Here is a 15,809-nt window from a genome sequence, read left to right on the forward strand (position 1 = left end):
AGATGGATTTTGTCGCAATAATCATGTTCCAAAAGTTAATTTAGACTTGTTGACAAAAGTCATCTTGGAAACTAGATTCTGTTCCAACGAGAACGGGTTCTTAATCGAATGCATGAAGTACTTCTGAATTCTGATACAACGATCAATGATAGTTTCTTCTGTATCAAAATAAATGTTTAGATTAACCGTTACATAACAAGTGCATCTACCTTTTAAATATGCACTCATAGCGACATAGCGTCCAAATCTAGCATTAATATCCATTAGGAATTAGGATGAAGTTTTATCAGATCATGAACACCTTAACTACCAAAACATTTCAAGCAATGATCAACAAAGACAATTTTCACATTAAAACCAAACTCCAGAAACACAATTCAACAATAAACAATATATACATGGTAAACCTAGTCCAAAAGTACTGTGGTAACTCCAAGAACATGTATTCATAGCACATTCAGTGCTTTGCTGAACTTCCTTTGAAACCAGTCAGAATCAACATTCCTTCGAACCGCTTTGCGTTTCTTGATTTCAATTAACTTGTCGTAAACGCACCATGGGAAACTTAGAAAGTGCTGACGTTTCATGTCCTGATTGTACTGACCCCAATAACTCGGATGATACGTGACATGATACCATGCCGATGCTTTGGCATGAACATCATCATCTGCAACATCATTATCTTCTCTGCCCTTTTTGAACCAGTTCCTGGCTTCCTTCCTTAACGACTTCACAGCTAACCCAACCGCTTCAGCATCATTTCTTCTATCAAAGGATCTAGACATTTTCATAATGCTGCCACTTAAAAGTTCAGCCTCTGTTTTGATACCATAATATTCCATTAAATTACCAAGTTTGTCATCGTATTCTTCTTTGAAGTCAAACGCTTCATCAACATAATCCATAAAGCCCTCCACTTCCATGTCAACATCATACGTCGCCCTTGCCACCTCAAGTGTAAAGGGGTTGACTGGGCTGTTGTTAGGTGCAATGTGTTTCACCTCTCGAAAGAGCTTCCCGATTACATTTCGTGATTCATATGTTGTTTTGTCGGGTTTTTCCATGAAATCTGGATACTCCTTAACACGAAGGTGAGCAGGAATTTCAGCCGGAACTCCAGTTTTTGGAAAGTCAACAGCAGTTGAGAAGAGCACTGCAAGCTCTACACAACGGTCAGCCATTGCTTTTTGGGGTTCACGGTCTGCAAAGACTGTGTGGGCATTTGCTATGATTCCTAAACTGTCGTTTACAATATAGTTTGTGAAATACTCCTCAACTTCCTGAAGTAGACAAGACAGAAATTCCAACATTTTTACTCCGAGAAAGCCAAGCACTTGTTCCAAATTTTCTGATATAAAACTAAGTGAAAAGGTACAGCTGGTAAATGGGCGACTTGGGAACTGACTGGAAATGGTCCGGGACAAAATGGGCCATTATAACTCATATAGGCCAATTTATGAGCCAATTAAATGGGCCATTTTAACAACAATTCTAATGGGTCATTTTAATAACTAATTCAAATGGGCTCCAGTCTTGGTTGAGTTGGCTAACCAATTCCTTTCACTTCCTTAATCATATTGTAATTAGCGTTACATCAAATGTAACTTTCAAATCGCTAATTGTTGCCTAAAAATAATAATTGTAGCATAAAAAGTAGCAGCCTAACAACGCAAGCAATCTTGTAGGTCAAAAGTCAAAACCATTAGGGTTTCCATCAAATAGCAATCCACTTACACATTTGTCCAATGTAGGTAATATAGTTGGTAAATACTCGTAATATCATAGGTGGTAAAATTTCAAAAGCTATCTAGATATATGTAAGGAATTAGTATCTTAGAGTGTAATCAACTATGCACGAGCGGTGATAGTGTTTGGCGTAATTTTGTTCATTACGTGTAAGTAACTTGTTACTATTTCCAATTTGTGTAACGGATTACCGGCTGAATAGTTAGCCGGTTACCAATCAAATTTTTGTTAAATCAAACCCTTGGGATCAGGGTCCCAAAATGTGAGAAACTATGTACCAAAAAAAAGTACAACGTATGTAACAAACTATCCACAATGTTTATTGTATGTGCATAGTTATTACCTAATATCTTTAGCATTAAGTAGAGGTGAAAAAGTTAACATATTATGTCTTGATATGGGTAGGATTTCAATAATCAGCTTAATGGAAATGGGTCAAAAAGGTCTACAAGACACCAATGTGCATTATGATTTGTATAAAAACTCATAAGTGGTTTCAATTTAAAAAGTAGATTACGATTGTGGAACTATAGATGTTTAAATATATTAACAAAATCCAAAACAAAAGAAAACATGAAAAAGTGTTGTGAGTCACCCAGGGGTTGTGCCATTGAAGCTTCTCACATATGGGAGTCTAGATATCAAGATTTAGAACTATGTCCCTAATTTTAAATCTCCCAATTGATTAGAGCAAGATAAAACAGCAATGATACCCAATTTCTTTGTGGACGGGGCATGAGGGTAAAGCCGAGTAAACGAACGTGGCCTATGTCTATTTCTTAACTGTGGTTCAAGCCCAAAACTCATGTAGGTTTGTGTCCATCAACAGTACTTATGAACGTCCATGTTATTTATATTAGCTTTAAAGAAAAAAATAAGTAAGATCTAACCATGTAAGGTATCTTAGACAGCTTGCTAAAAAAACATGTTGGGCTGCCCTTGCTTACAAACTCTCCTAAATCGCCGGAAAATATTTTTCAAAAAATGTTAGCAGCCACACATCTGGGATTCCCCTCTGCAATTTGACCGGAGATTTACTGAGCACCTCTTGACCTTTTGGATGTGTTTTTTTTTACCATACAAACCCAAAAGATCAACAAAAGGCTGAAATTGACCCAACTTGTTTATTTAAAAACAGTAGGCTTTGACAAGTTAACAGCTATTATCAACCAGAGTAAATAGAAACAAGGGCAAGAAACAGAGCAAGACCAGTATCATAGAAAGTGGAAACAAGCATGGAGATTAGAGAGCCACGGGAGATATAGTAAAGAATCTGTACCTCGATAGTCACATTATGATCGAGTTGTGTACTTGGTGCTGGGGTATAGTCCATTGGCTCAATTTGCTTAGGTGGAATTAGATCAGGATCCCAGCAAACAAAGTAAATATCGCCATCCAAATCACTACCTGAGCATTCGTTTGGATGAGGCCTATAGTTATCACAAATAGTTCAAGTAAAAATTTGTAAGCCCAAATAAAGCTGATAATAATTACAGAATATCACCAGAATGAGTTCCAAAAAGCAGTTAATTAAAAAAAAAATAACAGTTCACTGAAAGATAATACAATATAAAATAACAAATCAGCAGTTTACCTTGGTCCTTTTTGAGGAAAAACAACACAATCTACCATATGATGTAATGCTGGAACATCAACAGCCTTCAAGACACGTACATCACCAGGATGCAAACACGGATTTTTTGCAACCACCACTTTCCCTACGACAATTTTGCTATTTTTCAAGCCAGTTCCGCTGTGATCATCACACAATGGCCTTCTTGCTGCACCAGAATATTTTACAAAAACCTCACCATAATTGAGTGTCCGGGTTTCATCCAGGCACCCCATCATTGCTCTTCCCTTGGGAACAAAAATTCTTGTTTTAGTGCGCAATTCAAGTAATTTGGTTGCACGAAATACTTGCAGCATCATAGAAAGAAATGGTTCAGCATTAGGTTTATAGCCACACAAAAGCATTTCCTTCATAATATTGGTATTCTCTCCGGGTGACATTAAATCTAATGCCTCTTCTGCCTTCACTGGCTCCGTTAATATGGCATCTAGAAGGTCTACTGCTTCTTTTTGCTTCTTCTCAAAGACATGATCTTGAACCCCGAGGGTAGAAAGAAGCGTGATGAGCTGGCGATTCATATAGCAAGGCTGATACTTGCTAATTGCAAGAATATCTAGCTTTGTGTTATCCGATTCAAACTTACACATGCTCGTTCTCAATGACAACTTCATTGACGAGGTTGGATCTACTGCCACAACACCTTTGTACCCACCGTATCGAATTTGAAAGGCAGATGGAATAAAATCATAGCCACATTTATTGGCAACTCTCCTAGCAAAATCAGCAGATATTTTCCCGATTCCATCAGAAAAAACATATTTAGTACCAGATATTACAGTTTCTATATCCGGAATCCGTTCAACTTCATAGCGCGCAACACTCAAACTTTCCTTTGACGAGCCAAAAGACTGACCTAGTCTAGCAGCATATTTAGCAACGTTTTTAATGCTACTGAAGTCACCCATCCATTCCCTGATAGTAGAAGCATTGACTCTACCAGTTGAAGAAAACATCCAAGCGGAATTATCTCGTAATTGACTTGACGAGAAAGCAAGAAATTCGAACTTTTTATTTCCAATAACTATGCCATCTCTGAGAACTGACAAAATCCTACTATAAATGGCAGTTTTTCTTTCCCCAATTACACGTGGGGATAAATCTGTCGAATAAAGTTTCTCCAGTTCCTCGTCGAGAAATGATACACGAAGAAAATTATCAATATCCTCAGCATAATGGCGTAATACCCTATTGGAAACATTGATCTCTGGCCCACAGAAATACACTTTTGACGGTGTAATTTGAGCCCGTCTCACATAGACAAGACCGCCGTCTAATGAGATTGCAGGGGATCTTAGCCTGTTCTGTTTTCTGTATTCCTCAGTTATCCACCTGACTGGATCATAACAACATTCTTTTAAATAATACAGTTTCTCCAGAACATATTCAATAGATGCAATGTTTCTTCTTTGAGGATCCAGTAACTCAAAGAAGCTATCATTAAGTACGGGTCCCGGTAAGCAACCATGCTGAACCAAGGCACAAATCTTGAATACTATATTATATGGAAGATAATAACCTCGGGTGGGACCTACTATCGGAACTAAATCCAGATTCTGCGAATAACTATGACCAGTCACCAATCTGAATGGACGTTTACTTTCTTCAAAATACGGAAAGTAGCGAGCAAAGTTCAAATCGTCAACATCATGCGAAAGTTCCAAGCATAAGTGAGAAGATTGCCCAATCGAGAAAGTTGGGGTAAAGTCAGTAGTCCTAACCCACTGATCATCAGGAATTTCCTCATAGAAGATGAATACGTTGTTTTCAACTTTCTTATAGATTCGAGGCGCGCCAAATAACTGCAAAATAAAATGCAGTCTGATTTAGTAATTGAATGTATAAATACAGAATTTACATCCAGATGTGATGTGCATCAAAATTGTCACAACGGAACTTGAAATCTGTATAATGTTGTTAGGTGCACCTTCTCATTCTGCAAAACGCTTTTTACTGGAAAATCTAATCATATCTCATCCTTAAAATCCTTAATTCTGTCCCACTTTATTTCATCAGTCCATAAATCCCACCTAACATTTTGAATTGTTATTAGATGTTTAAGATTAGTAGATTGCCATCAGTCATGCTTTCAACACCACCAACCCATAAACAAACCTTTTCTCATGTAATCCTATCTCTGCTACACGTAAACCTTTCTAAGGTTTCTACACATGTTCACCATAAATTTTAGAGGCTAAAATAAATTTGTTAATACAAAATTATAAAACCCAAACCTACGGCTAACAAAAAGATGAACCGCTCATTTATCTTAACTCCTTCTAATACCTAGAATGCTTTAACAGATAGATACATTACGACTAAGATAGATAAGATAATTGGAAAAAGTGACTTAAAACTGAATCACTTCTTAAGGTCTATTTAAACACCGATTCTATTGCATTGTATAGAATAATACACTAAGAAACTCATTGTACCAAAGGGCATTTGGCCCAGCAGTATTGGGGTGACTCATCAACCTAAAGGTTGTGGGTACAAGTCATGTTGGAGACAATTATTGTAAATATTAGGTTGTTGTGTAGGTGTAAATCTTTGCCATTCAGATTTTAAAAAAAAAAAGCTTGACTCTTTGTCTAAGAGTGTAGAAATTACATAAGAAAGTGTTAAAGTGCTTACATGATTTATACCGATCCATGGTAAATTAAGAAGAAAAAAAATTGGTCCTAACCCAAATGATAAAAGTAATACAACAGTTGTTTACCAACTTGTAGCTGAATGTGAACCATCTAAGATTATCTGTGTATGTATTAGATATTTACAAACACTAAGTATTCTTCAAGATATCTTCCAATCTACAGTGCAGGTGTTGTAAGTGGGAACTAAGGTCTTCCAGGCAGTAAAAAATGCGGATACAGTGTCATATACTTCATAGTATAACATAATAAGGGCCGCATAAGGCAAGTTATGAATATTCTAACTACGGCGGTTTGCGAACTATGATATTATTCTTTCACCCAAAACAATTAAACAATACGAGCTAAGTCAAACTAACCTGGATCACAAGAAAGCTTGTGGAAACACCTCGTGAACGATTAAGCTGAACTTGCCAGATATTCTCATATGAGAGTTGCAGCTTGTAACTAGTATCAAGTTCCGAAACATAAAAGTATATTTTCCTTAACCCAAACCCAAACTTCACTGATGCATTTCTCATTGTACAGAGCACTGACAAAACTTCCTTCGACACCTGGCAACCAAAATGAAGAGTTACGTCCTCCAACTCAAGTGCAGACTGTCTAGGCTTCTGTACAAGGTCCATATCCTTTGGAAAAACCTTCAAATAAGACGAACCATACCATAATCGCTTAATACTAGCCAGGTATACTATGTGATCAGCTTTGGCACTGCTTTTAAATTGGACTCTTGCATACGCTCTTGAGCCTCCGTTTTTTTGTTTAACATCTATAGCCTCAATACTCGCTACACCAGTATATCTCTCCAGCCATGTTTTGACCATATCCGCAGATACTAAAGTCGGGAATCCTGACACGTCAACTGTCTTTCCCATACTAACGGATTTCTTTAACAACTGCAATTTCACATTATACAACATATAATCAGAAGAAAAAAGTACACACCAAAAATCACATCTTAAATGATATAACAAAAAAACACAAATTCAATGCAATTTAAGCAAGTAACCTTGTATCTGTTTGTTTTTATAAATTTCTGGTTGAGTTAATTGCAAGATTGGTCCCTGTGGTTTGTACAATTTAGCAAGGAGGGTCCCTTTTCGAGAATCGTTGCAATGGGGGTCCCTATTTTGAGAATTTTTTGCAAATTTGGTCCCTTTTTGACGGATCCGTTAAAGGTGGCCGTTAAGTGTGCACGTGTGCCGCATGTGTGGGGGTATTTACGTACTTTCTACCCCACAAGGACCCCAATTGCTAAAATGGAAAAACCACAGGGACCAATCTTGCAACTTTTTTAAAAATCCATCACTAAATAATACTACCTTTTAACTTTCCCAAATTTTTTTTTATTAAGTTATTAACTTAAATATAATTTATAACACTTTTTAACTTTTCATGATTATTTGTTGTTAAAAAACTAAAAACATATAACCACTAAAAATTAAAAGGTATTACTTAGTGATGGATTTTCAAAAATTGTAAGTTTATAAAACTTTTTAAAAAGGTAAAAGGTATTAGTTAGTGATGGATTTTTAAAAATTGTAAGTTTATAAGACTTTTTAAAAAGTTAAAAGTTATTATTTTTTTTTCGAACATTCAGTTGGTATGCGACATCACGGCCCATGGTCAACATCTCGTATTTAGTGATGGATTTTTAAAAATTGTAAGTTTATAAAACTTTTTAAAAAGTTAAAAGGTATTAGTTAGTGATAAATTTTTAAAAATTGTAAGTTTATAAAACTTTTTAAAAAGGTAAAAGGTATTAGTTAGTGATGAAATTTTAAAAATTGTAAGTTTATAAGACTTTTTAAAAAGTTAAAAGTTATTTTTTTTTCGAACATTCAGTCGGTATGCAACATCACGGAAACCTCACCGTATAATGGTGAAGCCTTGCACGTACCCTAGACAACGAGATGTTGACCATGAGCCGTTACAAGTATTCGAATAGGAAAAAACCCCAAGATTTGACATCCCTAGGGATCGAACTCAAGACATTGAGTAAAACCTGGGATGCCTCTGACCAGTTGAACTAATCATCATTGGCTAAAAGTTATTATTTTAGTGATGGATTTTTAAAAATTGTAAGTTTATACAAATTTTTAAATATTTAGTGGTGCGTTTTTAAAATTGTAAGTTTAAAAAGTAAGTTTTATAAACTTAGAGTTTTTAAAAATTCATCACTAACTAATACCTTTTAACTTTTTAAAAAGTTTTGTAAACGTACAATTTTTAAAAATCCATCACTAAATAATACCTTTTAATTTTTAAAAAGTTTTATAAACTTACAAATTTTAAAAATTCATCACTAACTAATACCTTTTAACTTTTTAAAAAGTTTTATAAACTTACAATTTTTTAAAAATCCATCACTAAATGATACCTTTTAATTTTTAGTGGTTATATGTTTTTAGTTCTTTAACAACAAATAATCATGAAAAGATAAAAAGTGTTAAAAATTATATTTAAGTTAATAATTTAATAAAATTATTTTTTTTTTTTGGAAAAGTTAAAAGGTATTATTTAGTGATGGATTTTTAAAAAAGTTGCAAGATTGGTCCCTGTGGTTTTTTCATTTTAGCAATGGGGTCCCTGTGGGGTAGAAAGTACGTAAATACCCCCACACGTGCGGCACACGTGCACACTTGACGGCCACCTTTAACGGATCCGTCAAAAAGGGACCAATTTTGCAAAAAATTCTCAAAATAGGGACCCCCATTGCAACGATTCTCGAAAAGGGACCCTCCTTGCTAAATTGTACAAACCACAGGGACCAATCTTGCAATTAACTCTTTCAGGTTTTTCATTTTACTATTTTGGAAAATCAATGTTACCCAAAAAGTTGAAACTAAGATTATGTAACAAAAATTTGTCCAAATTAGGAAAAATTTCTAATCAGGTAACAAAATTGATCCAAATAAGGATAAATTTCATTGCTTTCAAGCAATATTCAATTTCATGGTCATGTGTAGAAGCATGATTATTTCAAGCCATAATTGAAATTATACATTCCTTATATCAAGATACCACATCACAGCCGGAAAAAAAAACATGTTTTCTAGCAGCCCAACCCCAAAAAAAACATATATGTCGCCTGTTTCTAGTCTTTCTACCATTTTGGTACATGATTTATACTAAGTAATAAAAGCCCAACTAATAATTAAGTAACACTAATATCATCACCATTTTGACAATGCAATAAAAAACAATAATAAGATGTGATAATTGTAATTGATTAACTAGAACTCACAGTGATCAGTAAATAATCTTGACACCACAATAAAAATAAATAAAAAAAAAATACGACGAATTACCCGCATTAACATTAATAAATTAAAAAGATAATAACACTACAAGACTAAGTAAAAATCTGGCATATTAAAGTTACCACAATTTTTTTACTAAATGATCAATCGGTAACAAAATGCAGTAAAAAAAACATATAATAAGAAAATAAAAAGTGAATGATAGATAGATAGATAGATAGATAGATAGATAGAAAGATTCACCGGATAAATAAATGATCGATGTAACGCTTCCTGAAGAATTTTTTTATATGTATGTATACATATACATATAATTGTATTGTAAAGTGTATATATATTGAGTGAGTGAGTGAGTCAGACTTTGATCGTCAATGGGAAGTCAAACTGTGTAAGGTAGTGTCTTATCTTATTCTAGAAGAGTCTTCATCTTATTGGTGTGTAATGTTTTTTTTGGTGGGGGGATTCATAGGTCATGAGGGTGACGTCCTCAAATTTCGTTGGATAAAAGGGGGTGATTGATTGAAACAGTGAATGATAAAATAATGGATCCAATCCAATGGATAACGATAAACGAGGTTATTTTGTTAGCTTTTGAAGGAATGTGATAAGAAGGTTGGTTTGGAATAAATTTTTTGCTTTTTAAAAATGTGATTTTCTGTACGATTTCATTTATTTATTGTTGGAAAAAGATAAAGTATATGACATGTTTGTTTTAAAGGTTTTGGTATAAGGAGCCATATTTGTATCATAAATCTTTATTTATCTACCAGACTGTACAATTGACATACAAGTATATAATGCGTAATGATAGTAGATTTATTGGAAAAAAAAATTATGGTACAATAATCAATTCTAATATATGAAAATGATTAATATCTAAATAAATATTTGTAAATTTTTGAATCACAATGATAATATCATGTTCACTGTCAGTTGTTACTGAAAAATGTTAACATATAACTTTTCAGCCATAAACTAAAAAATATTCATGGAACACGTATATTTTAATAATATGTAAAAAAAAAATGGTGAATGCCCAGAAACCCCTTAGTCTCGTAAAGGAAACTTTTCCTCTTAAGCTAGCGACCTCCAACCCTATCTGACGGAGTGGCGGTGAGATCCCAACTTTACCATTATATTAGTTATGATATATTAAATACATATCAACATATCATTATTAACTTTAAGTTATAACGGTATATCTTTACACATATTAGGAGTACCAAAGGTTTTATTTTAATTTATGCAATCACATCAAAAAAAAAATCATGTAATATTCGTAATTTCGTATCAAGCCATTCTAAGTAAAAAAAATTTCGAACATTCGTATCATTTACACAACATTAAAAATACAAATATATAAAACTTTTTATACATGAAAATATAATATACTATATGAATGATTTTATTTATTTATAAGTTATATACATTAAAGACTATGAAGTACTATTATTATACTAAAATAAATAAATATAAAAGACTTTATAAGACACATTTATTTATATAAAACTATGAGGATCAAGAGTGTTAATGACTCATTCTTTAGTTAATGATGATGTCATCAAAATGATCTAATGGTGGAGAATAAGAGATGAAGTTCAATCAATGATCCTTACTTTTCCGATTTAGAATTAAGGGTTTTGTTTTAGTATATATTAAAGATGAGTTATTAACAGTATACTTTCGAGTTGTTTTCAAAATGAAAAAAATATATATATAAAAAGTCTTTTTTATATGTTTGGTTTGTATCCTTAAAGGTATAGTTAGCACAGTACCCCGCATAAAGCGGTATGGTGACTGTGGCCCTGGTCTGGTGAAAGAGGCGGTACCTAGTAAAAAATTCCGAACAAGGCAAAATTTAAAAATTCAAAAAAATAAATATAAAAAGGGGCAAAATATTAAACATCTATAACAAATTTTAAAAATCCAAGAAAAATTTAAAAATATATAGCAGAATTTAAATTTTGAGGAGGTCATTGCCCCCCCCCCCTTCCCCTTTAGGCACACCCCTATCTGGTGTAAGCGGTTGGTGGTGATGGCAGCGGCGAAGAATGACTGTGTAATTGATGTAAAAGTAATTCATTTAAAAAAATGGTAAATATACTTTAGAAGATAAGAGACTAATGTAAATTAATTCAATAAAAATAAAATAGTCATCTTGCATATTTTTTTCCTTTTACTTTCAATAAGGGTGTATAATCTTTATATAGTAGTTAGATTAAGATGGTACCCCACAATGCGGCAGTGGTGGCCGCGACAACAGTCTGGTGGTGTAGACTGTGGGTGGTGACAGCTGCGACTATTGGTGTTAGCGAATGATGTAGGTTGATGTAAATGTAACTTGTAAAGCTGGTTGTGGAATTTATAAAAGATGGAAAGACATCTATGCATTGCGACGGTGCTGTGATGGTGGTGACGACCGGTGGTGGTAATTGATGTAAATATAATTGATCTAAAGCGTAAAATTAAACTACAAAATTAGATTACACGAGTATAGATTTGCTAATTACCTTTAAAACTAAATAAATTACAGGAAAATAATACTATATTTATAGGGTTTTATAAAATTACATATGGATTGTCATGGTCACATTTGATGACCATACAAGTCCGCCAATCTTTACCCCCTTATAAAAGAAATCGTCTCTTTTTATTTTCGGTAATTCTACCTTTGAATCACTAGAATTACCCTTAACTTTTTATGTTTTGGCCTTAATGAATTATAATTTACACTATAAACCTTTATTTTAGTAATTAACACTTTATTAAGCATTTATTTTCTAAAAATTTCTACTATCACAATTACACCAACTTACACCACTTGACACCGCCACCATGACCAATAGTACCATCACTGACACCAATAGACCGCCTTCCCCACCACCACCACCGCATTGCGCGAGTATCATGCTCTTGTATATTGATGTATATCGCTTTAAACTGAAAGATACAAAATCGATCTTTGGTTGTGTTTGTTGGTCTGTTTTCCCTAAAACACGTTTTGAAAAGCTTTTACTTTTGTTCTTTTGCTATAATCCAACTTGTGCGTCTGGCCCATGAGGTTCAGTAAAGCCCATACTATCCATCGAAGATCCATTAAAAAGCCTAATTCTGGGCTACTGGGCTTCTGGATCTAAGGATATTTTCCCAGAAGATATGTTTACGTGAAACGTGATCATAATCCATATACAAATTACTAGTTACTATTTACTAGTAAGAATAAATGAGATGATTTGTTAGCTTTTGAAGGAATGTCACAACAAGGTTGGTGTGGGGTCTAATTTTTCCTTTAAAGTTTTAACAATGTGATCTTTTTTTTGTATAATTTCAATTATTAATAGAAAAAAACTAAAGTATAGGTTAATAATAAGGTTAGGAGGACATGTTTGTGTTAAAGGTTTTGGTTTAATGTGCTTAGCAACTCAGCCGGGACAAAACTCCCAACGCATGTTCACCTTTCATTGTGTGGCATTCAGTTTAGAGATTATATCTAAACCTCAATGTCTAGGTGGCTATAAGACTATCCGGAGCAAAGTCTTTTTTTTTTTTTTTACTTTTTTTGCTCTGGAACGCTCGAAATATTTCCCCGAGGGGCGTTTCATATCAAAAAATAGGTTGGGGCGTGAGAAATGGACGACGTGCTATGTGAAGAAAAAGCTGACATGACCCACATGGAATAGTTACCTCCAAAGTAAAAAAAATACAAACTGGGCCCACAAAAGGGGTATTATTTTTTAAAACTTTGCTCCATGTTAAATGGGAGAAAGCCCCTTGATAATTGGACTGCCATGTATTGCGAGATGCCCCTAGGAGGGACTTTAAAGGGAGGCCTTGCTCCAGATAGTCTAAGTAAAGATTCCAAATGAATCACTATTGGAGGTATGGGATTAGATAGAAGATCTCGACATTCTCTCACAGGCATTGTAAAGCAAATTGAAATGTTTGCTGGTGATATTATTCTGTTAGAACCGAAGTCCTTAGTAGTCATTGGAAAAGAAAGCAAAAGCGATTCTCGTAGTAGTGGTGAGCGAAATGGGAGCAGCCTAAACCGTGAAACGGGGTTGTGGGAGAGCAATACAAGTGTCGTGCTGTTAGGCGAAGAAGTGGAATGTTACACCCTAGATGGCGAAAGTCCAGTAGCCGAAAGTATCACTAGCTTACGCTCTCACAGTCTGACCCAAGTAGCATGGTATACGTGGAATCCTGTGTGAATCAGCAAGAACCACCTTGCAAGGCTAAATACTTTTGAGTGACCGATTAAAAGTGAAGTCTTTCGTGCAACTGTTTCTCTATCATTTTTATGAATTTATATACATAGCTAGGAAGATACATATATCTTTGTTGCTTTTGCTTCGTTTGTTCTAACTTTTTGATGTAACTTTTTATTCATTAATGCCTTATCGGAATTATCTTATAAGTAATATAATTTCATCTATATAAACTTGTTGAAAAAGAAAATTTCATTAGTTGATTAAATATATTCAAGATAAAAAATCTAAATTGGTTTAGTCAGGTTCATATATATATATTGGTCGTTTAAAATCATCTATATTATAAGATATCAAGAATAAAACAAGATAAACTCATAAAAGTGACACTAACAATAAATAATGACACTTTTCAAATAAAAAATTAGATAAGTTCCGAATGATTAATATTTAACGATTATAGTTTATCTATATTTATGGCCAAATAACTAAGCAACGTACGAGTAGTATAACTTTTTTTTTTTTTTAAAGTTAGTTTCGATTCAGATGTGTTGGAGACAATTTTAACCAATAAATTGTTGGACTTCCAACTCCCTGCTCACAATTTATTGTGCAAGTAGTATAACTAGTTATAAAGAACGTCATACATGTAAATGTGTAATTGAAAACTTTCATAAACGATAAATTAATAACATTTATCAATATATACTATATTATAAAAAGAATAGTCCTTTTTATTTTTGGTAATGTTGACTTGGCCCCTCTTAAAATACTTTCACATACGCTACCTCCTTAACATTAATAATTAAATTACACTATCAAACCTTTATGTTTTAAAATACGTCCATTAACCCTTTACATTAATTATATACACAACTCAACGTTGCTCCATCACCAACTGTCGCCCAACCATCACACCGTTGCGACCACAAATAGGATTGATGGAAACTATTAAGTGACATATGACGTAACTTTTTATCGACATGTGTCTTCTTCTTCTTCTTTTTTTTTTTAATAATTAAATCATTTTTTTATAGTTTTTTTACATGTAATAAATCTTTACTTACTATAATTATAATACAATATTTTTAAAAATATATTTATATAATTCCTAATCAAATTATGTTTCTAGTTATGATTATTATTACATTTTTATTATTATTTTTTTATATGAAATTAAACTCCAACAAAATATCCTACTTAAATATTAAGATAATGTAATCATATGTATAGATATTACGAAGATTTTTTTCCCCCAGTATATATATAGCACTATACAATAAGTCAATTTGTACATTGTATGAATATTAATAGTAGTGAATATATATGAACACAAATTATAATACGGATATTCATACGAATGTGAATACGGATGATGATCGATATGAATATGAATTCAAGAAAGTCTAATAGAGTAATGGCTACAAAAATTCTAACCGATGGCTACGTACGTGCTTTTTAAATAATAAACCACAAGCCTAATTAATATAATTGAAATCACTATTCCAATCCAAACAAGTAGTAATCAAGATTATGCATGCACTTGATGATTAAATGAATGATCCACATGCCTACGAAATCTTATAATATAACTCAGAACTTTATCAAAAGATATCGAAATTTCGACGGTGTGGGACGGTGGTCTACAGAAAGGGCATTTTAGAGCTAGGTTTTTTCACACGTACATTACCATAAAAAGGAAGCACATTTCATTCAGGACTAGTTAGTAGTTATATTAACATTATTATTAAACTTAAGGGGAAAAAAAAGGTAACTAAACAAATTAAAATTAAAAAATAAAAAGCTATTCCAGGCGTTAGATCGATAAGACAATACAAAAAGAAGAAATAAGTTGAGAATTAGGGTTGGTTTGTTTTTTTTTTTAACTATATATTAAGTGACTGAAATGATAAAATGACTGAATAAATAAATAATGTTTATATAGATTAAGTTAATGTAGTTGTTTTTTGTTTATTGAGTAAAAAAAATAGATACTTATAATAACTTAATAAATTAAGAGTTTTAGATTAAGTCACAATTTTTTTATTAAGAGACTAAACAAACAATACCTTGATCTTAAAAAATTACTAAAATTCAGTTAAAAAACACATTTACTTATATTGTAGTATTGATTAATCATTCATGTATTACGGTTGACGATACTTAATTACTTCATATTAAGTAGACTAGACACTTAGTAGCGCAATGCGGATACGGTGACAGTCTCAGGTGGTGGTGACAATGACAATGGCGGTGGTGGCAGTAGGAGTGTGGTTATTAATGTTAAGGTAATTTATGTAAAATAGTAGTG

At 33.0% G+C, this 15,809-nt stretch overlaps 1 protein-coding gene across 1 annotated transcript; it reads right to left on the reverse strand.

The window, feature by feature from the left end:
• Positions 1-327: 327 nt before the first annotated feature.
• LOC122604033 (probable RNA-dependent RNA polymerase 1) lies at positions 328-9,617 on the reverse strand. The gene is made up of 5 exons (XM_043776926.1): positions 9,534-9,617; positions 6,387-6,923; positions 3,341-5,178; positions 3,026-3,176; positions 328-1,280 (listed from the first exon to the last, which is right to left on the reverse strand). Exons 2-5 carry the CDS (start codon positions 6,900-6,902, stop codon positions 447-449), a joined length of 3,339 nt encoding a protein of 1,112 aa, XP_043632861.1. The 5' UTR covers positions 6,903-6,923; positions 9,534-9,617; the 3' UTR covers positions 328-446.
• Positions 9,618-15,809: the final 6,192 nt, after the last annotated feature.

Source organism: Erigeron canadensis, chromosome 1 (genome assembly GCF_010389155.1).
Source record: "Erigeron canadensis isolate Cc75 chromosome 1, C_canadensis_v1, whole genome shotgun sequence".
Taxonomy (NCBI): domain Eukaryota; kingdom Viridiplantae; phylum Streptophyta; class Magnoliopsida; order Asterales; family Asteraceae; genus Erigeron; species Erigeron canadensis.

What these genes read in the sequence shown, in the direction of transcription:
- LOC122604033 (XM_043776926.1), bottom strand. Translation starts at nt 6,902, where the DNA reads ATGGGAAAGACAGTTGACGTGTCAGGATTCCCGACTTTAGTATCTGCG. An exon ending in CAAGCTTTCTTGTGATCCAG is followed by an intron (nt 5,179 to 6,386) that starts GTTAGTTTGACT and finishes TTTATTTTGCAG; the next exon opens with TTATTTGGCGCGCCTCGAAT. An exon ending in TTTCCTCAAAAAGGACCAAG is followed by an intron (nt 3,177 to 3,340) that starts GTAAACTGCTGA and finishes TGATAACTATAG; the next exon opens with GCCTCATCCAAACGAATGCT.